Raw genomic sequence first — 22,376 nt, 5'->3', positions numbered from 1 at the left:
TAATAATTCTTTGCTTTTATATAGCGCTTTTCTCACTACTCAAAGTGCTCAGCAATTGCAGGTTAAGGGCCTTGCTTAAGGGCCAAACAGAGCAGGGTCCCTTTTGGCATTTACCGGATTCGAACCGGCAACCTTCCGATTGCCAGTTTGTGTCAGTTCAAATGCATTGAATAGAAGGTGTAAATCTGGAAGTTGATTATCTGTCTTCATTCTTGTTATTTTAATAATAACAAGCATACAATTTAAATAGTCTGCTTTGACCGTAATCCTATGCTAGTGTGATTAGGCATGTTTGCCTCCTGTAAAGCTAATCTTGTATTCTCTTTATTAAACAACACTGGTTCTGAGATTGCCCACGGTATATTCCCACAGACCCAGGCTGGGGACCACGGTACACCGGCTAGTTGCAGTAGGCCTGCTGTATTTGTTGTTTTCATCAGTAGAGGGAGTTCTGCGTGTGACTGAGGTAAGTGCTGCTTGCTTTTCTAATGTGAAAATATAAAATGACCAAGAAAGTTGCTGCAGCTTTAAACTGGGGCCATGAAATCTGATGAAGTGTGAAGAATTTTTAGCAGTGAAGCATGTACTAGCAGTTTTAATGTTAACAGATCACTTGGTTGAACAAATACTCAGTTTAGAAAAATAGTATGAGTATTTACTAAAATATATTCTATATTTTTTTTGTAATTATTTAATGTCAAGATATTATTTTTTACTTAATTTCGTTGTCTTGCAAAAATTTATAGACATTTAAAGTATTCAAGTATAGCTAGATGAAACAAATGACTAGCTATGTTACCTGTCAGAGAACCCTCAGCAGTCCTCCTACGACCTTCTTTGGTATTCTCATGTTTCTCAACCTCCCTTGGCATTTCCTTTTGTCTGCTTTTTGACTACCACCAATACCCACCATGAAAACAGTTGTTGTCTGCTCAGTCTCTCCAATCAGTACTGCTATAGCTTTGGAACTCCTTCGGAGGGTTCTCAGTTGCCTCCCTTACTAATTTTCTTCAGATTTTGTGGACAGTCTACTGTAGTTTTACTGTTTTCCATTTCTTAATGACTGACTTAACTACATATTCAGTGATGTGGATTTTTTCTTGTCGCTATACCCTGACTTGTACTATTCTGTCACCTTATCACAGAGTTGCCCGGAGTATTCTTTTGTTTTCATTGTGTATGTTAGACTACCATACTGACTCACTACAAGTTGGGCCTTGAACATACAGGGGTGTTTATACTCCAATCCATTAAAACCCTAGACAGGTGGTCTCCATTGAACTAATGATGTGATGTCTAAAAAAATCAGCTGCCCACAGTGATGATTTAGGAGCGTCATATTAAACGGGGTGAATTCTTACACGATTAATTATTTTCTGTCACTTTGACATTAAAGAGTCTTTTCCTGTTGATCAGTGTCAAAAAAGCCAAATTAAATCCACTTTGAGTCAATTCTGTATAACAATGAAATGTAAAAATGTCCAAGGGGGTGAATAGTTTTTACAGGCAATATATGTGTAATTCAGTATAGTAGTCTAATCAGTAATACATTGTAGATAACTGAATTGTATCTCGACTAACACACATTACTTATTTAGATATCAACAAATCACTTCAAAATGCATATTGACATACCTCCAAGTGTTAATCTGCTATAACTCCATTCTCTTTCAAGAGAATGCCTGGTTTGAATATCAAACTGATATGTCGTTCACTGAGCCCCTTTGCTATGAATACCTCACTGTTGTGTGATTAAAGACAATACAAGCAACACACTGAAGGATCAAAATGTAAGAACGTGATCTTGCTGGTTACACTGTGCCTGCTGTTTCTTAACAAATGTTTCTCCATGTGTTCTCTCAACAGAATTTTTACGGCACTGTGGCGTTGATTGCGAACCTCGCTCTCTCCCTCATTGATTCCTGTGTAATGTGGTGGATATCCTTTAGTCTCAGTTTTGTCTCAGAAGCACTGCAAAAATACTTGGCTGGGTTTGCTCCGGTCACGCAGTTAGTCAGCTCATGTCATTTCCTAAGCTGCTTAAGCCAGACCAGGGTCACAGGGGGTGCTGGAGCCTGTCCCATCTAGCATAGAGTGCAATGCAGGAACAAACCCTGGACAGGGCGCTAGTCCATCACAGGGTGAACACATGCACACCCACACACTAGGGCCAATTTAGCATCAATAGTCCTAACCTACATGTCGTTGGACAGTGGGAGGAAACTGGAGCACCCACCCGCAGACACTGGAGGACATGCAAACTCCACAAAGAGAGGAACCGGAACCCGAACCATGGTACCTTACTGTGAGGTAGCAGTGCCAATACTGTACTGCCCTGCTCTGGTAATGTACTGTTCAGATATTTGCCTTCTGAAGTGTTAAAAGAAAATGATGGTATTGCAAATGTATAGGAATGTGCTCAGAGTAAAATCATTCAGGTATATTTAAAGAACAGTTGTGTTAACTTGTTACTTTATAAACTAGCTGTACTATCCATTCAAGACCGGTTGAAATCCAAGTAATCAATGTAGACCTGAGCATTAATATTTGCAGTGCGCCATGCAATGCATCTGCCTCTGTCTCTGTTGTGCACCATTTGGCATGAGGGTCCTAAAAGCAGTGTTAATATCTGTGATGCGCCATGTGTTGTAATGTGAAATGCAATGCTTTTTATTACTAAAAATATTTGTGATGCTTCATCTTTTGGAACGACAGAGACACAACAGCCAGACAGACAGTTACCCTTTTATTAGGGAGGACACCTGTATGCCTGCTTATCCATGCAGTTATCTAATTAGACAATCACATGGCAGAAATAGGACAGAAATTATAATTAAAGTTAACATCAAACTTCAGAATGAACATTGGACATACAGACAGACAGACACTTGTCCTTTTATTAAGGTGGAAGTGCAGTCTTAACAGAATTCTCTATGTATTTTCTTTTGAAGTTCAGTACTACATAAATGTATATACAGTGAATTCAGAAACTGATACATTTGAAAACCTTTCTAAAAATGTCATTATGGGTAATTTGAGTGTAGATTGATGGGCAAAAATATCAAATTTCTCATTTTAAAATTAAATCTACAACACAATAAAATGTGCAGAAAGAACAGGGGTCTGAATCCTTTTGAATCCACTTTATGATCGGTAATGTTTTTGGAAACGTTCAGCTTATGTTATTTAGACAGCCAGTTGCTGATGAGTGTTTTGTCCTGTCACGTGTTGTTTTCCTTAAATAAGCCTTACATCTTCATGAGCTTGTCACAAACGATTAAGCTCCTCAAACTGCGCAGAAATGTAGTGAAGTTGACACTGTACCAGCACTTCACTAACACGCTTATTTTCTCAGTGCTAGGTAAGTATTGACTGCTGTTGATTTGCTAACATTTCATTTCAGCTGCAGTCTTCTTAATTACTGTATACTTTGAAGCAATTTTACTTTAAAGACGCACGTTCAAAGATTAATCTCAGTCAGTAGCAGTTATTGCTGTGAAATAAGAATGAGATGTTGTACTTTGCTATACGATATTACTTGACTTAAATGCTCTGCCACCATAATAGTGTAACCCAAATAAAGAGTGAAGATGAGGTTCACAACTGGAAAGATACTGGGCACCCCTTCATTCCTGATGCTGACAGCTGTGCACAGATAAATGCATAGAAAATCAGAAAACAACCCTTTTTTTGCCTTTCATCTATGAGCCGAATATTGCTTATGTACTCTATATTTTCTGCACTATCAATAACATATATGTATATGTATTTTTTGCCAGCCTCACTTATTTTCATCATTTGGACCACCAAAGAATTTAAACTGATGGACTGTCATTCGGTGAGTAGAGTGCCATTTTGTATGTTTGCATTGGCTTGTTAAATGAACTTTTTAAGCGGATGCCACATTACTTGACGTCTAGTTGTGGCGTATGTCAGATTTGCCGACCGCAGTGACTGATCTCCTCACTGGACTGTGTCAATTTAAATAACTGAAAATGGCTTCCCATGTCACATTTACTGACTAAGTGCCAACTGTCCAGCAGAATTTTGTTTGATCCTTTTTCTGACAGTCGGCAGCATGCTGCCCACTGTATAAAAGGAGAGTTCAGCCAGAGTCTCTGCCCTAATTCTTTCTTTTTTTTCATTCTGTCGTGAATTGTACAACACGAGACATCAGACAGTGGGTGCCGTCAGTTTGCAAAACCAAGTGGAGAACTTGTGTACGCCAAGGTTTGAGCTATCGTGAAAATGTGTGTGGCTTTACACCAAGTTTAGGTTTTATACATCACGATTTCAGCATGGAAACAGGAGTATGCAACATTTTGGTGCGTACGCACCGTTTATACATAAGGCCCCAGGTGTTCCTCAATTAAATCCCAGCAGCACTTCTGGTTGAGGCTCTGGAATTATCCCAGCGGCCCCTGATGGTGGCCACGTAACCCAACAGGCTTGAGCGTTACAGCCCCATGCTCGTGGCCCCGATGTAACCCAGGGTGGCTGTCCTTTCATGTCCCGGGGAATGGCATGCTCTTTTCTTGGTCCCCTGCACTCCCAGGCCCCGGCCGTCCATCACAATATCTGTATAAATAGTATTACTATATTGTCTTGTCCCTGCACTATTGTTCTTTTTATTTTTTTAATACTGTTTACTGCCCTGTTGCAGCTTCCCTTAGCTGTTTAATAGTGTGATTTAATTAACCTAAACCAAAAATTCATATCAGGGGTTCCATTCTAATAAATCAATTGTTTGAAAAAGAAAACTAATATCCTCTTTACCTCTTTTCAGGGCTGGCGGGATCTCTGGGTTGATGATGCTTTTTGGCGCCTTCTTTTCTCAACTATTCTCCTTGTCATTATGGTACTTTTCAGACCGTCTGCAAATAATCAAAGGTTTGTGCAGTTTTAAAATGATATAGTTACTGTGATATTGTGTATAATTGTAGTTTGTGCAATATCAGAGTATCTAGAAATTGTGCTCCCTACAGTCCATTTGTAAAGAAGTGAGAATTCTACACTGTGTGGGTGTGTTATTAATGTAATATTTCAATCCAATTAAAGAAAACAAAATATGAAAACTTAAGAATCTAGGAAGGTCATTCACAAAAAGTTTTACATTGGAGGATTTTTGATTTTTCTCTTTTTTGTTTGAGTGTGGTGCTCAAAACATACATTTTACATCAGAGCAATGTTTATATCATAAACCCCAGCAGTTGAAATAATGGAGGACAATACAAAATAAAATGTGCAGCAAAACCTCATCAAATTAGGCATACTTATTGTTTTTATATATTTTTTACACATTAGATTCCATGTTTGCTTGCCAATCAATGAGAACAACAAACAAGACGCGTTTTTCACTTCCTTCCTCCCTCCTACAGAACAGACTACTTGATCCTATTCAGTGAGGATTCAAGAAGGGCCACTCCACTGAGATGGCACTACTTACTGTTGTTGACACATGGCGGCTAGCTAAAGCTACCAACGTGTTGTCTGTCCTCGGTCTTCTAGATTGCTCCTCTGCTGGTCAACTGTCACATCCACTTTGCCACCCCTGCTCTCCTTAGAATCACCAGGACTGGCCTCGGGTCGTTTGAATCCTACCTCTTGGGTGGATCCTACTGTGTGTCCTGGCAAGGAGATATTTCAAGGGAGAGGCAGGCCAGCACAGAGGTACCTAACAATCGGTGCTGGGCCCTTTTCTCTTTTCCCTTTATATCGCCTCCTTAGGCCTTATCACCCAGTCCCATGGACTCTCATATCAATAATATGCTGTTGATATGCAGCTGCATCTTTTATTCACTCAAGAGAACCACATGGTATCAGCTAGCATCTCTGCATGTCCCACTGATATTTACTGCCTGGATGAAGGAGCACCATCTCCAGCTCAACCTGTCAAAGATGGACCTTTTTTTATTATCCCAGCTGTCCATCTGTTCGGCACCCCATCTCTGTTCAGCTTTATCACTAACACCCGCCAACAACCTTGGTGTGGTGATTGATGGCCAGCTCTCCTTCAGGTACCATGTTGTGACAGTCTGTCTGTCTTGTAGAATTCACTCCATACAATATCTGTAAGCTCAGAGCATATCTCACAGAATACGTAGCACAACTCCTTGTCCAGGCTTTGGTCTTGTCATATCTGGACTATTGCAACTTTCTGGTGGCAGGAACACTCGCATGTGTCACCACATGATTCATAGTGCAGCGGCACATCCGTTATTCAGTCAGACGAGGTGAGCACCTATCACTTCTCTCTTCGGATCACTACATTGGCTTCCTGTAGAGCTAAAAATGCCAAGGCCAGTACGTTATTGGGGTGTATTGGGATGTGATACAGGTGTTCTAAAAATGATACAGGTGTTCTAAAAAGGCTGACAATATTATGAACTGATTGAGCAAAGGTTAAACTGTCATTAATCATTACACAAATGGGAAAGCACTTTATCATATGACAAATAATGACATAAATGCAGTTGTCTCAATAGTGATTTCATTTAAATACAATTTTATTTCCAAAGAAGCAGATGTATGTTTTCTACAGATTCTGTGCTTGCCAGAGGGTAGGGCAAGCTGGACCCTTGTGAGAACATTTAGTTCTAATTCAGCATGAACAAACATAATAGTTAATTAATTATAACAGTGGTGGGGGAGGTCTAGATTTAAGTGAATGAGCACATTCTAATTAAGGTGGAAAGTATTCACTTTTTGATTCATTCAGCCTCTCATCTGGTTGACTGTTGTGATTATGCACTTTTATCTCAATGCTCGGCATCCACCTTAATAAAAGGCTACGTGTCTGTGCATCCGTCCAGTTGCTGTGTCTTTGTCATTCTAATAAATATTGCATCACAAACATTTTTAGTAATAAAATGCATTGCACTTGTCATTTCAACAGATGGTGCATCACAAACATTAACAATGCTTTTACCAATCCCATACCAGATGGCACATAACAGAGGCATATGCATTGCATGGTGCACTGTATACATTAACACTGAGGTCTACGTAGATCGCTTAGATTTCAACCCGTCTTAGATGGATAGCACACTCAGTACTTGCATAAACCAAACAAAAATTATGTGTGCACATATGTACAGTATGTATGTATTTGTGAGTGTGTGTGTGTGTGTATAATAAATGGTTGTGTGGTATACCTTTATTGGAAACCCCAAATTTTAAAATGATACAGAATCAGCAACTTGGGATTTGTGGTACTGGAAGTAAACATCAGCTTTCCTGTCAATCCCCCTCCTCTGAAACTCCATCATGTTTATTATTTCTTCACATTTGGAGTTTCCCTGGCCCCCACCCTTATTGCATTGGCGTGATCGGGATCTTAAAGACAAATGTTGCCCCGACGCAGTCAGAAATTGGAAGGACATGATTGGGACTTGATCAGGACAGGCGATGGGGGCTTCACGGGGTAACCCCAGTTCAACACAGTTTTAATACCACTAATCTAAATCTATTGGTTCTAAGGTTGTACAATTCGTGCTATCAAAAATAAAAGCAGTCCATAGAGCACCAGGGAGGCTGGAGTAAGATGGGGGTGTTTTGGAGTTGTGTTATACTCGTTTTGGAACTCTTTTGGTGCTAGTACTGAGGTGCAAAAGCTGGAACCGAAACTGAAGTCTAAATTTTTGTACTGATCCAACACTAGTACAGTATAATATAACATAAATGTGTACGCATACAAAACAGCAGAAAGAAAAGTTTAAGAACAAGCCCTTCAGCCCCTGTTTATTCTGATTCCTGTTCACTCAGTGTTTGAAGAACATGATTACGTCATGATTTCAAGGTCTCCCAGGTGCTACTTTCAACTGCAGTACTTGGTTACTTGCTCAAGGTGTCTAAGGTTGTCTATGTGAAAAAATGCTTTCTAAAATTGCGTTGCAATTTACGTTTAACATAGTTTTTCCTCTTCATTCTTGAACATAATGCTATTCATAAAGGTTATTCTTTTACTATATTTGATTTGTTAATTAACATCATCTGAATAAACTACTTAATAAATAAATATATGCAAATAAACTACATTGCCAACACGTATGTGGGCACCCCTCCAAATTATTAAGTTCAGGTATTTCGGCTGCACCTATTCTTGATAGGTTTAGCATATCAACCACACAGCCATGCAATCTCCATTAATGAACGTTGGGTCATACTGAAGAGCTCAGTTACATTAAAGTGGCACTGTCATAAGATGCCAGCTTTGCCACAAGTCAAATGTGTGAAATTTCTGCTCTGTAGGTCTGCCCCACTCAACTTCCAAGTACTATTGTTGTGAAGTGGGAATGTCGAGGAGCAACAACAGCTCAGCCTCAAAGTGGGAGACCCTGCAAACTCACTGAGTGGGTGTGTTGACACACAGAGCTCCTACTGTTTCCGTGGCCGAGCAGTAGCACACAAGCCTAAGATAACTATGCACAGTGCCAGGCTGGAGTGGTGGAAAGCATGCTGCCATTGGCCTCTGAGCAATGGAAACGTGTCCGCAGGAGTGATGAAGCACACTTCACTATCTGGCAGTCTGATGGAGAGATCTGGGTTTGGCAGATGCCAGGAGAATACTTTGGTGGAGGGGGAGGGGGTGGGTAATGGCATGGTTTAGACTAGTGCCCTTGGTTCCAGTGAAGTGTGCTGTTAATGCTACATCTCACAAAGACATTTTAGACAATTGTGATCTTCCAGCATTATGGGAACAGCTTGGGGAAGGCAGCATTAGTGTGCCTCTATGATCCATAAAGACATGGAGGAATTCTAGTGGCCTGCACAAAGCCCTGACATTGATCCTATCGAACACCTTTTGGATAAACTGTAGTGCGGATTACAAGCCAGGACTTCTTGTCCAGCATCTGTACCTGACCTAACAAATGTTCTCTTGGTGGAGTGGGCACAGTTCCCACAGACACACACTCCAGAATTTTGTGGAAAGAGAAGAGAGGAGGTAGTTATGAGAGGCCAACTCCATATGGTTTTGGAATGGCATCTCCTACAAGCCAATATAGGTATGATGGTCAGGTTTTCACAAACTTTTGGCCATACAGTGTACGACCAACTACACCATCTTCCAAATTTCCTTTACCCAAGATGTCACTTTTTGGCAAAATAATATTTTGCTAAAGCAGCAAGTGTGGTGTTTCTAATTTTCCCAGGGTAGAAAGTCTGTAGGGGTTGGCAGACATAAATTAGGCGTATCACATTGATCCCAACGAGAAATCCATTTGCAGTAGTAGCAAAACAGAACATAAAACATTCAAAAAAGAATAGTGCAAGACCCATAACTACACAATAATGATGATATAATAAGACAAGTGTCAGGAAAAGTGGTTAGAATTAAAGATTCTGTGCATTGTCCCAGAATCTCTTTGTGCTGCTGCTTTATCCAGGCTATCAAAAACTGTTTCTGTGCCCTACAGATTCTCTTACTCGCCACTGATCGATGAAGATGATGAAGACGATGATAGTGATGCTAAGGAGCCAATGCTAAATGAAGCCTTTGGTAAATATGTGTGTTCCCATTAATTAAGAGAGAGGCTAACGAAAGGTGGTATTGAACTACTTGAAGTGTTAATATTTAAAGTATTTAGAACTGCATGAGATAATTGTTCCATGGTCCTGAATTGGATTAAGCATTTTTAAGAATGTTACCTTGGGTATTTTCTAGTGTGGCAATTAAGTTCTGCAGAGTAATAAGCCTGAATAGACCCATGCCCTGCTGTGAAGTGCCTGGGATGCTGGTAGCAGGCTACTTTAGAACACTGAATTCATAAAAGTGGGAGAAGTGTGGGCGACTTAGTGGCACAGCTGGAAGAGACTGGATTTGAATTCACTATTTTAACATTGAACATAATTTTTCTTCTTTTAGAAGGAATGAAAATCAGAGGAGGGAAAAATGAAGCAAACGGTAACCTAAAAATGGCATTCAAGGAGGTTAGTACTGCTTCTTAATTTAAGAATGTACAGTGAGGAATTAGTCAGTGGAAATTCCTTCTAAATGCAGGCGTGTATGTCTCAGGATTTTTAGCTAGAACTAGACTTATCTGCAAGCTTTTCAGATGTCTGGATTACACAACAGATCTCTGCTGCATTTCAATTCAAAAAGTGCAGATAGTCTATGAATGCTTTATGAGAGAAGATCCCAGCAGAAGCCGAAACTAAAGAAGCAGACATAAATATTTAGACACACAGTGTACTGAAAAAACAAATGTAAATAATACTGTCTTCATTGTTGATAATTTTGTCTATGATATATATAATTTTTGCAGGAATCTTCTGACATTTAGTCAATACTTGATTGTGTTCATTCAAGTGAATGTCAAAGTCTAGTATGGAGTGCTGTACCACAGTGGTTTGGCACAGTCCTAGCTGTGACACAGGAGATGAACAAATTTAATATTCTCTAGGTACTTTTCTTAATATGTACTATAAAACAAAATGTGATGGTAGCTGATGTAAAGAAAAAAAATAAAATAATAATCTGAAGGAAAAGCTTAAGAGGATTCGGCTCAGTTCAGTTCTTTTTTGTATTGCACTCTTCCCTGATGTCACAGCACTCTGCATCTGCAAAGTTCTCCGGTAAAATGCAAGGCCAATTACTATGTACATGCAGCCACTTAAAGACACAGAAAATAAAGTAACATAAATGGAAACCAACATATCTGTCCATTAATAAATTGTTGAGGATGGAATGCAAGGGTACATGTTGTTGTAATGGTGAAACATTTTAGCCTTTCTTTCAAATAGGATGAAGATCTGAAGTGGGTAGAAGAGAATATCCCAACATCTATGGCAGATGTGTAAGTAACAAAACAAAACTAACAGAACAGCAAACACAAATAGACAGGCTGTTTAGTAAATAATATTGTCTTAGTGCTTTTCTTCTTCAGATTTTTATGTAAATGATTGTGCACCCTGCCCATTGTGACAAACTGAGACTATAAATCTGAGTCAGTGTACTGTAATTCAGGGGGTGGATGTCCACATCAATAAAAGGTTAGACTAGTCTTATAACACAGAGGAGCTATAGAGGAAAGTTCAGAGTGTTTTGTTTGTTTTTTCCCTTGGAATATTGTGCACCTTTAGTATGGATATTGACATTCATCACATCTTCTACAACTCTGTGATGGCCATTGCAGTGTTCTTTGTTGTGGTGAGCTGGGCCATTAACAGCACTTTAGAAGAGGCCCACCATATCCCCAAGCTAAAGGCAGGCTAAATTACGGGATGTATTCTCAGCCTGCTGGAGGTGGCAGCTATATTATGTTGATGTTTGTAAGACTTACCAGCAATGTTAAATGGGTTAATCTAGTCTCACTCTTGAAGATCAACACACACATACACATAACGATCCTATCCAGACAAAGACTTGAGTGGTGCCATTGCCAGTCACTCCATATTATTCTTCATAAAGTTCACTGTATAGCAACTAACAATCACCAGCCCTAAGAAACATGCTAGTATCATTGAAACACACATAAAGCCCAACACATTTGGTGATTTGCCACTTTCTTACCGAACCATGTCTTGCTTTTACTGCAGTTGTCCTAATTGATGAGCAACTCAATAGTTCTGATAAACCCTGTGGGCAAGAAAACAGTGATCTAACTCACCTTGGTAACCTCTTATTATTTCAGTCACACTAGAGAAAAGACAAAGTGTAGAAAATATAAAAGCAACATGGTACTTATTAATGTATAACAATACCAAATAGAAGAAAATATAAAAGAAAAGAAAATAGCAAAGTCTGCATATAAACTTAGAAAAGCTTACTGAAAATCAGTCCTGGGCGACTTTTGGTTTAGTGACCTGTGTTATTCATAGATTACATTTACATAGATTACATCCAGATCAGATGGTCTCTGACATTGCTTCCTATGTTGCTCTTCTGTCATTGTTTTTTCTACTTGTTTTGGTCCCTTGGGCGAGCCATATTTATGTTAAAATGCACATACGGGATTTCTGGACATGTGACACTGCACACATTTGATTGGCTGTCTTGTCCTGATGATGATGGACTCTGATCAAAGTGTTTGATCTTTTAAGTTCCTCCGCACTCCTTCCTTTCTCAAGCTCTAAGCTAATTCTGTATGACGTCCATCCATTCCCAGGATCTAAATTAATTAAAACAGGGGTTGTGGCATTGGTGATTATTTCCTATTCTCAGGTCATAAACTAATTGGAAAATAAACCAACTGGAACAAATGCATAAATTACTAGTATGATACAAAAGGATGCTTGCAATGCCAGTAATTAAAGTCCTGTAAATTCAATTCATCTTGGTTAATGTGAGCAAAATAATTTAAATTTAATATAAACAGTCTGCAGTTCAAAAATAGAAGATTTTCCATGCCAGGACACAAGCACAGGAGAAGAATGAAAACAAAAGTGGGGGCTGTCATGAACAATGTGGCACGTCCTCTTTGTAACACACTGAGGGCTTTCAGCAGAGGTGTGTCAAGTAACACGACTGCGGCTCCTTTATACCAACAGCAGTGTGCCTGTGTAGTGCCTGACTGTGACGGGGCTGCCCTTTTTAATCATTAGCTAAGTGACATGGTTTCTTTCTTCTGAGTAATTCTTGTATGTATTTGTTTGTTATAATCTTTATGGATGTATTTTATTTAATTATAAATTGGGCTTCTGTAAAAAGCCAAGAATTAGCATTGGGACAACTAAAGTTTGTTTGTTTATTTAGATAGAATAGATAGAATTTATTGTCATTATGCATACACACAACAAAATTTGTGTTGGTAGGACTCGGCTTCAAGGCAGAATACCTAAAATACACAGTACACTATAAATAATAAAATATAATAAATATAAAGGACAGCAGCGATAAGACAACATTAAGTCCAGACTTTTCCTGAGGTAGTACGCCTGCAGAGACCAGTGACCTGTGTGCGTGGGTCTGCAGGGGAGGAATACGAATGTGTGTGCATGTCTACACGGGGGCAGGTTAGGGGTAGATGTATGTGTGTGTATCTGCTGGTACGTGTTTTTATGTTTCTGCACCGCCTTCCCGAAGGCAGTGGTACAAACAGTCCATTTCCCGGATGGGTGAGATCCGCAGCTATACATTTGTCCCTCTTCTGCACCCTTCCAGCATATACAGAGTCCAGGTCTAGGAGAGGACTTCCCACAATCCCCTGTGCTGTTCTTGCCACCCGTGCCAAGTCCTTCCTGTCCTGTGCTGTGCAGCTGCCATACCACACTGTCCTGCTGTGATAGAGAATGAGTTCTATAGCGAATCTATAGAAGTTTGTGAGCAGCCGAGGGGAGAATCCAGCACGTCTCTTCTTCCTGAGAAAGAAAAGTCTTTGTTGGGCCTTCTTTACCAGGTGAGATGTGTTCAAAGACCAGGTCAGATCCGATGTGATGTGGATACCCAAGAACTTGATATTGTCCACACACATTACAGCCTCCTCATGTATGAATATAGGAGCGTGTTCTGTTCTTCTGGACCTCCTATATTTCACAGTGACCTCTTTGGTGTTGCTGGTGTTCAAGATGAGATTGTTGGCTGAGCATCATAGTGCTAGGTGTTGTATCCCCTCTCTGTAGTGAGTCTCTTTATTGTCTGATATGAGACCCACCACAGTCGTACCATCCGCAAACGTCAACAATATTTGTGGCATGGATGGCAGAGCAATCGTGCATGAATAACTTGAAGAGTGCTGGGCTGAGCACACAACCCTGTGGCGTGCCTGTGTTCAGAACCAGTTTGGAAGATGTACGATCTCAAATTCTAACCACCTGAGGCCTGTTGGTGAGAAAATCCCTAATCCAGAGACGCAACGATGTGGACATACCCAAATTATGAAGCTTTTGTACCAGCTTGTCTGGGATTACGGTGTTAAATGCTGAACTAAAATCAACGAATAGCATCCTAACATAAGTGTTAGGGCACTGCAGATGAGTCAGGGGTCTGTGAAGTGCTGTTGAGACGGCATCCTCTGTAGATCTGTTCCTCCTGTAGGCGAACTGATGGTTGTCAAATCAGCAGGGATGGCATCCTTGATGTACTTTAGGAGGATTCTCTCAAAGCACTTCATTATTACTGGGGTGAGAGCCACAAGGTGGTAATCATTAAGGCAGGTAACCGCTGATTTTTTAGGCACTGGCACAATAGTGGAGGATTTCATGCAGACAGGGACCATTGCAAGTTGTAGAGAAGTGTTGAAAATGTCCAGAAAGACTCCTGCCAATTAATCAGCACATAGTTTCAGTGTCTTACCCGACACCTTATCTGGTCCTGCAGCTCTGTTGGTGTTGATCCTCCTCAGGGAGGACCTCACTTGGTGTAGTTGCAGGACTAGAGGCTGATGCTGCTCCTCCAGCCAAGGGAGATGTACAGTCTCCCTGCTGCTAGATGCATCAAAGCGTGCAAAGAAACTGTTCAAGGTGTCAGGGAGACTAGGGTCATAGCTGACCTGCTGATTGCTGTGCTTATAATCCATAATGGTCTTTAAGCCTCTCCACATGTTCCGTGGGTCGTTGTTATCAAAATACTCCTTGATATGCTGTTTGTATCTGTATTTTGCCAAGTTTATTTCTTTTTTCAGTTCTTTTCGGGCTTTGCTATATGCCAGCCTGTCACCTGACCTATATGCAGCGTCCTAGGCTTTAAGCAGGGACCTCACCGTACTGTCCAGCCACGGTTTCTGATTTGGAAACACCCTAAAGGTCTTCGTGGGCAGGACAGCATCAGTACAGAACTGCACATAGGATAGGACAGAAGATATATACCCCTCTAGATCTGAGCCCTCTTTGAACACTCCCCAGTCAGTATGCTCAAAGCAGTCCTGTAATGCTGAAGATGCCTCCTCAGTCCATACCTGTACTGTTCTGGTAGTCGGTGTCATCTTGCAGATCATGGAAGTATAGGCTGGGATCAGCTCCACTGCGATGTTGTCTGACATTTCCAGATGTGGGGCTGTTACAGCCTTGTATGCTTCTGGGATGTTGCAATAAACTTGGTCCAGAATGCTATTGTCTCTAGTTGGAAAGTTTATGAATCCTCGAAATTTGGAAAGCACTGCTTCTAATTCTACATAATTAAAGTCACCAGCCACAATCACAGCCGGGTCTGGATTGGCATTCATTTGTCTGCTAATCGGGCAGTACAGTTCTTCCACTGCTAATTTAGCATTAGCTCGCGGTGGGATATAAACAGCCACTATCAGGATAAAGGATCTCTTACCGTCTTGAATGGTCTGCATTTCACTGCCAGATATTCCAAGTCGGGGGAGCAGTATGTTCCAATAATGTTTGTAGCTGTACACCAGGATTTATTAATGTACAGCGCCAGCCCTCCACCTTTACACTTAGCAGAAGCTGCAGTCCTGTCTGCCCGGAAAAAAGAGTGCGCCCCTCTAGCACCACCACAGCGTCTGGGATGTTATTATCCAGCCAGGTCTCGGTAATAATTGCCACACAGTTGTCCACCCTACGTGAGGCAATCCTCAGCCGAATCTTGTCCATCTTATTGGCGAGATACCTGGCATTAGTGAGGAAGAGACTGGGAAGAGCCGGTCTATATGGGTTAGCATGTAGTCTAGCATGTAGGCCGCTCCGTCTGCCCCGCTTTTGTTTACGGTGTCTCCTCCGCTTTCTAAGCCACAGAGGGGGGGATGGTGAAAGCCTCAGTAGTCCGCCATACCTCTGGTGGAATAAAGTCTAACCTTGGGGATGCGTGGAGCTCGTATCGCTTCCCTATATTCATTAAATCAGCCCGTCCATACTGGATTAACATTTCAAGTGATTTAACTAACAGTAAAAACGTAATTACAAATAAAACAAAGCCAAAAACCAAGAGCCACCGAGCTGCTGCGTGTGTCCGCGCCGCCATGAGATGAGAATTATTATTTGACTGATAGATCAAATTATATCTGTCTTTTTGTATCACTATCTACAGTATCTTATAGTGCTTTATGTGTCTATCAGATCTGCTGTTGTATCAGAATAACAGCTATGCATTCTTCTTCTTTTATGCTTTTTACACACTACTGGGCTCTAATATACCAAATTGGGCACATCACCTTAGTGAGTAAACTGTTGCAAATACAGAAGACAGTACAGTTTTTTTTACAAATACAGAAATATGTTTTGCTTGTTTATATTATTCTTTTTATGTGAGAGTATCGACAAAGTTGCCGTGATACAGTAATGGTTAGCACTGCCACTAAATTTAGCGTCTGTCCCAGTCACTGCTGGGTGTGTGTGTGTGTGCGCGCGTGTGTGTGTGTGTGTGTTTTGTTTTCTCTCGGTATTTTAAGTGTCCTCCCAAAATACATGTTTTGAGCAACTTTAAACTCTCCCCCATATGAGTTACCATCTCCTATTCTTTTCTTGTGCCCAATGTGCAAGTCTACCCAACAACCATAAACAGGATTAGCCAAGTTCAAAAATGGATGTGTGGATGGAGTATTGGAAAGTTAAATCACAAGCTGAGTCAGTTATAATAATTGAACCCCACATCTGCACATGCCAGGGGGCCCTGTCGTCTCCTGCTTTGAGACTGTGTGTTGTTTTTGCTTTGGTCATTTACAGTGTCATCGTATGGTTGTCTAGTAATTGTATTGCCTTCTGTTCCTTCTTTGGCTCTTGGGGTCTTTTATATCGGGGGTTTTCAAAGTCATTTCCCTTGTAGATGCAGCTTTTCATGCCCACCAGTTCTTTTAATTGGATTCCGCCTTAAATGAAGCAAGCTGTCATTTCCCATTTTCTGTTTTCTTTTGTTACTTAAGAAAAGACAAATTAATTATGCTAAATGCAGGGATTTCTGTGTCTCAAAACGGGATAAGAGATTTTTTTTCTTGCCGTTTTATATTTTGTGCTTTATTAATACTCAGGTTAATTAAGTCATTGTTTGTTAAAAAGCACAGACATGAATTTCACTAAAGAAGCCACTGCCATTTAGCATTCAGTGCATTCGGCTCCCGAGTCCACTGTGCTGCTCATTAACTGTCAGAATTTGTATACAATTAAGAAAGCAAACTCCACAGAAAAATGGGAATTTACAAGAAAAATGGCAAAACTGCACTAAGCATTTAAAACAGTGGCAAACACATTCTTCATTGTCACACCTCTGCACTTTTCTGAACTCAAAATAAGAAACGGAAAAACACAGCAACATTATTTAAAGGTAGAAATGACTCACTGATAGTGAAATTGCTTGGGATGAAAACCAGCAGCCACAGGGTGGCCCAAGAATGAACTTGAAAACCAATGTTTTATATTCTGAATATTTAACTTTGTGATTGGTTAAAAACTTTCAGCTGTGGTTTTTCTAGTATTTTGGATGCTTATGAACTGCTAACACCATCTAATCTTTATTTATTTTGGCAGGGCACTTCCCGTTATACTGGATGAGGAGGAGGTAAGCCCATTGTTTGGGGTAGGGGGGCTCGGAGAGTCATCACATTCTCAAGTGAACTGTGTTTTTTAAAAGAGGGATAAGGCAGTTTGAGAACTTAGGTGAAAGTGCTTAGTGTTTTCTGGACATGTGTGTTGTGCTAAACAAAGAGCAGTACTTTATGAACATATGCCATTAGGGTCACTGATTGAGGGGCAGCACTATCATTAGATTTTAATTGTACTGTACTAAGCATCAAAGTATGTAAGCTTTTAGAATTCATTGAATTTCTGCTTAAATTGTATCTAAAATGTGATCAGATTGTCGTCTTAGGAGGAAGGGGAAGTTGGGAGCGTGCACTGATATGCAGCACATTGTCGCATCCCACCACATGACGAACCACGGGTCAGATTATTTTTTTACAGTAGTTGAAGTGCCAATCCTGCCACCCCACATTTTCCCTTGCAAGTTGGAGGACCTGCTTGAAGGCTGGATGCAGTTTATTGTCATACCCAGGATGAAGCAATTGCAGGTTAAGGGCCTCATTTCTGGTGTTTACGGGAATCAAACTGATTGCCGCCACAGAGCCACCATACTGCCTAAGAGTTTCTTCTTAGTCATAAAAAAAAGATTGAGAACACAATATAACACAGAAAGGTTACACTCTTTCATTCATTTATTGATCAATATGATTGACTTACTGAAAGTCTTTGTCAGGGAATGTACTTCTGAGGCAGGGGTGTCAAATTCAGGTTCTGCAGGGCTACAGTGGATGCAGATTTTGGTTCCAGTCACTTTCTTCATTAGTATCCAGTTTGGCCGTAATTTTAGCTGACCTCAACAGAGAAAGAATAATGAGAAGCAATGAATACTAGTAGTACAAGACTAATACATTGCAAAGTGTAGCACTTTCAAAATTCCATCCATTAACAGCATTATGTTGTTCACACTCCAGGAAGATGAGCCAAAAAACATTGAATATTTTTTCATCAAAACAAAATGTAATTCTGTACAACAAAAATATGTAAATACCAAAACATTAACCAAAATCCAGCAGAGGAGGTGTGTCGAGTGTCCATGGCTGTGCTGCTGCATATTTAATACACGTCCTTCATGTGACGTCACAGTTGGGACAGGAGACGTGTGGTCTTTCTACCTACTTTTGCGATTTTATTCTGCTACTTGTGCATGAGAGGGTAGAATGTCAGGGCCTGATCTGCATGATCAGCATGCCCCTTGTGTTATTGTAGGCTGCCACAGTGCCAGGCTGAGTGATTTCCACATTTCCCCCTCAACACAAACATTGACAGTTGCCCCATTGTGAACGGGTGAACGCCTTTCTTATCCTTCCACTTGATTGCAGTCGTTTTGCCTTTTTTGCCCCACCAGGCATGCTGTGATGGTTCGGTCATACAGCTGTTTATTTACATGTGATTGTGCGTTTTGGTTGAAGGTTTCATCCCACACATGAATTTTGAGGAGTAGCAGAATGTGTAGAAAAATTCAGGTTTATGTTATGTATCCATAGAATGGCAACACAATACTGTCCCAACATTTATTCAGGATTAACTGTTTTTCCATGGAGAGATGCTCAGGGTTACTTAACTACAAGGAGGTCACTCAGTTTTCTAAAAAGTGGGAGGTTTGTGGTGGCAACCAGCTAAGGAGCCACCAGATGTAGCTTAGTCCAAATTGCAGATTACAGATTTTCTTTGGCGGTTTTGGAGGTGGTGGTCCCAAGTTCCTTTTAGGGCCCTGTCACATTATGCAACTTTTCCAGTGATCCGCAGTCATTGCCATCGTTTTCATAATCTTAGTGGATCTGGGGCGTTGTGTAGTCTGACATCCCCATCAACTTGTCTGTGACTCACCCAAATAAAATCAAAAGAGAGTTGGGCACCAGTGAATGCTCAGCCAGAAATACAATGTACCTAACACGGCACCGAGCAACAAGAAATGGAAACAGAAGAGAGGCTTATCTGGTTGATGTCACGTGGTTTATGTTCCCTGACAGAATGGGGCGGGTGAAGGAGCAAAACTCTCAGTGCCAGGAAAGCCTCCCCTGCCCACAGCCCTGCCATGGTCATCCTGATACTTTGGAAATGTCATTGCATAGGTATGTTACTTGGCATGCACTGCAGTGTCCAGTTATGCAGACAGACGACCTGAGGTGATAAGATCAAGACCTGCAGTCGTCAGGTTTGTCATCCCCCTCCTACATCCACTGGCTAGCTAGTCAGTCCACTGATCAGTAATAGCCTGATCTGCAGTCCTCCACCAAACTATACAAAGTGCACTTATCGACAACTTATCATGGTAAAGGCAGACGTCGGGATAAAGCAGAGAGTTCTTGATTGAGACAAAAGTGTCATCACAGACTTCAGAACAGAAGCGGGTTTCTTAAGGATGTGACAGGAGGGACGTAACATTTAGCACCTTTTGTATTGTTCATGGAGATGGCACAGTCTCACGGTTTTCTTTTTTTTCCCCACTTCAACAGGAGTTAATAAAAACCCAGCTGGAAAGATCAAAAATGGATTAAATGGAGAGGTCATTCACCCAGGGGAACGCTGCACCACTGCATTACAAAAAAAGTTTTGATATTGGCAGAAAAGAAAGACAATAATATTTACCAAAACTATGCAGTGGCAAGTGTTGCTGCCTGAAATAAGCTGATTCCTCTTATTTTCCAGATGTTTATCAGGGATTGGATGATGCAGGACTGAAAAGTGAAAAGCCATAGGTCATTCTCTGCTGTGCCATGCTGTATTGCATCTCCAATACACTGGCATAAAAGCCAATGTGGGAGGTGGTGTCCAAAACCTGAAACGTGGGGGAGAAGCAGCTGTGTCTTTGGCAATTTCTGTTTCTGTTTCTTTTTAAATATAAATATACTAAATGTGTACAGGCATTTTGGGGTACAGAGCGGCAATTTTGGCAGTGGTTAGCTGCGGTTCTGCCACATGGAACTTGAAATGACTGTTTTGCACAGCTCATCAAGGTCTTGGGTGGTATGTGGTGCGAATATTTGTACAGAGTTTTGTGAAATGGTGAACAAGGTGAAGAGGAATAAATAAATACACACTAAATTCCACTGTTCTCTGTTTGGAAAGTGTTCTTTTCTCAAAATGGGCTTTTGCTAATGTGTGCATTTAGGAGGAGGGTACGCTCATGTCCTTGATGCCATCTTCAGCTTCTCCTCCAAAAGGGACATCCTGTTTTCTTCATTTCTTTACAATACAGTATAAGAAAGCACCAACCATTAGCAGATGACCACCACAGTGCTCACCTTTAAGATGTGTGGTTTGCACTTTGTGTCCATTTGGTCAGTTGGTGCAGAATCACTTGCCATTTCCCTGCTGAGGTACTTACTGGACAGAAGGCTTACCTCTCAGTTCTTTATACCCGACTACAGCGGTCAGGCTTTCATGGTTCTCCACCATGACATTCTTTACCAGAGGCACAGAACACTATTCCTGTCAGAATGGAAAGAAAAGCTGGTCAATTTTTATTGAATATTTTCAACTGTGTTAAGAAATGGGCATGTTTGCCAAAATGTTTGTCTTGCTTCTTTTTCTCGAGTCTACACTTTATATTAAATTTTTTTCAAACCTGATTTGTTTCAGAATCATTGTTTTATTAAACTAAAAAGATGAGTAAACAAACTAAGTTGGTATTTTACCATCCCATACAAAGTAGTGTGTGGGCATCATCATCTGGGGCCTCGTGTATAAATGTTGCGTAAGCCCGTTTCCACGCTCACATCGTGATGTATAAAACCTGAACTGGGCGTAAAGCCACGCACATTTTCATGGTAGCACAAACCCTGGCGAACGCAAGTTCTCTGGCGGCACCCAGCGTCAAAGCAGTGCTACTGTTCTGTGTGGTTTTCTTTTCTTTTTCAGATCCACATCCCTGACGCGGCTTTATAAATACATTGAAATTAACCGTATATTGTTTATTAGTTTAATGCATCTGATTGTAATTAACCTGTAACAATAAAATTGTCCACAGAATGGTCAAACTATTCTAAATACTATAGCTGCTTTAGCGTTGTTACTCTCACTGCACCTTCTTCTTCTTCTCTCAGCTGCTCCTGTTAGGGGTTGCCACAGCGGATCATCTTTTTCCATATTACTGTCACTGCACCACTCGGAGTATTTATATCACTGTATCTGAGTGGGGAATCACAGATCTACAGCAGCCGATCGAAAAGAGAATTATCAGTATACAGCATCAAGCACTCGCTGCCTCAGCCATGCTGCCTATTTGAACTGCTCTCATACCACAAACGCTTCAGAGCCTTTCCTGTACGGACCTCGCGGTTCACAAACAGTTTCATCCCAAGAACTTTAAACGCACTCAATCAGTCCATCAAGTCTCCTGGTAGAACTGTTTGTACTTATAAGTACAGTTACCTCACTGTAAACTACAGTTATAATATTGCACAACCTGAGCCACTTTATAAAGTGCATATTTACAGATGATGACGATATCATTTTTAAAATGAAATGCACTAAAATGTTTATTACATTATACAGATAAAATGTTAACATCATTTAAATAATCTATATTGTTAATAATTAAACATGTGAGGACACGGTGGGGCAGCGATAGCGACGAGCTGGTGCTCCAATTGTTCCTGCCTCATGTTGTATTCTTGCTTGTGCTGGCGCAACACTGGAAAGACAAAGATGGATAGAATAATTAAACATGTACTGCGAAGATATTTCAATGTTCCTTAAAAGTTTTGAAGAATCGGCGTTCTAAGCTTACAGACGGTTTAACGTCTATTACACAGCTGATTGTGTGGCGATTGGGTATTTGGAGAAAGAAAAAGGACAGGAATTGGAGGTTAGTACATTTGACAGAGACAGAACTGCTGCAATAAATTATTTCTTTGAAGGTTGTGCATGGCGCAGCAAGCATCTTGCGTGAGGCAGGAACCGTCCCTGGACGGGGCGCCAGCTCGTCACTATCACTGCGCCACTGTGTTCCCATGTTTAATAACATGCTTTAACTC

General features: G+C 40.8%; 1 protein-coding gene across 2 annotated transcripts in view; it reads left to right on the top strand.

Moving 5' to 3' along the window:
* Positions 1-20,963, top strand: part of LOC114667106 (transmembrane protein 87A-like) — a 138,542-nt gene extending 117,579 nt beyond the window's left edge. The window contains exons 11-20 of one of the 2 annotated variants that reach the window (XM_051920073.1): positions 373-466; positions 1,867-1,940; positions 3,255-3,361; positions 3,780-3,838; positions 4,787-4,890; positions 9,417-9,499; positions 9,869-9,930; positions 10,744-10,796; positions 17,347-17,377; positions 19,854-20,963. In XM_051920073.1, the coding sequence (XP_051776033.1) occupies positions 373-466; positions 1,867-1,940; positions 3,255-3,361; positions 3,780-3,838; positions 4,787-4,890; positions 9,417-9,499; positions 9,869-9,930; positions 10,744-10,796; positions 17,347-17,377; positions 19,854-19,895 (709 nt within the window). In that variant the 3' untranslated portion in view covers positions 19,896-20,963. Of the gene's footprint in view, positions 1-372; positions 467-1,866; positions 1,941-3,254; positions 3,362-3,779; positions 3,839-4,786; positions 4,891-9,416; positions 9,500-9,865; positions 9,931-10,743; positions 10,797-17,346; positions 17,378-19,853 lie in introns of both variants that reach the window. The other variant, XM_051920072.1, reaches the window with a different exon arrangement.
* The last annotated feature ends 1,413 nt before the right edge of the window (positions 20,964-22,376 follow it).

This window comes from Erpetoichthys calabaricus, chromosome 16 (genome assembly GCF_900747795.2).
Source record: "Erpetoichthys calabaricus chromosome 16, fErpCal1.3, whole genome shotgun sequence".
In the NCBI taxonomy this organism is placed as follows: domain Eukaryota; kingdom Metazoa; phylum Chordata; class Cladistia; order Polypteriformes; family Polypteridae; genus Erpetoichthys; species Erpetoichthys calabaricus.
This window is presented reverse-complemented; position numbering and strand designations above follow the sequence as displayed.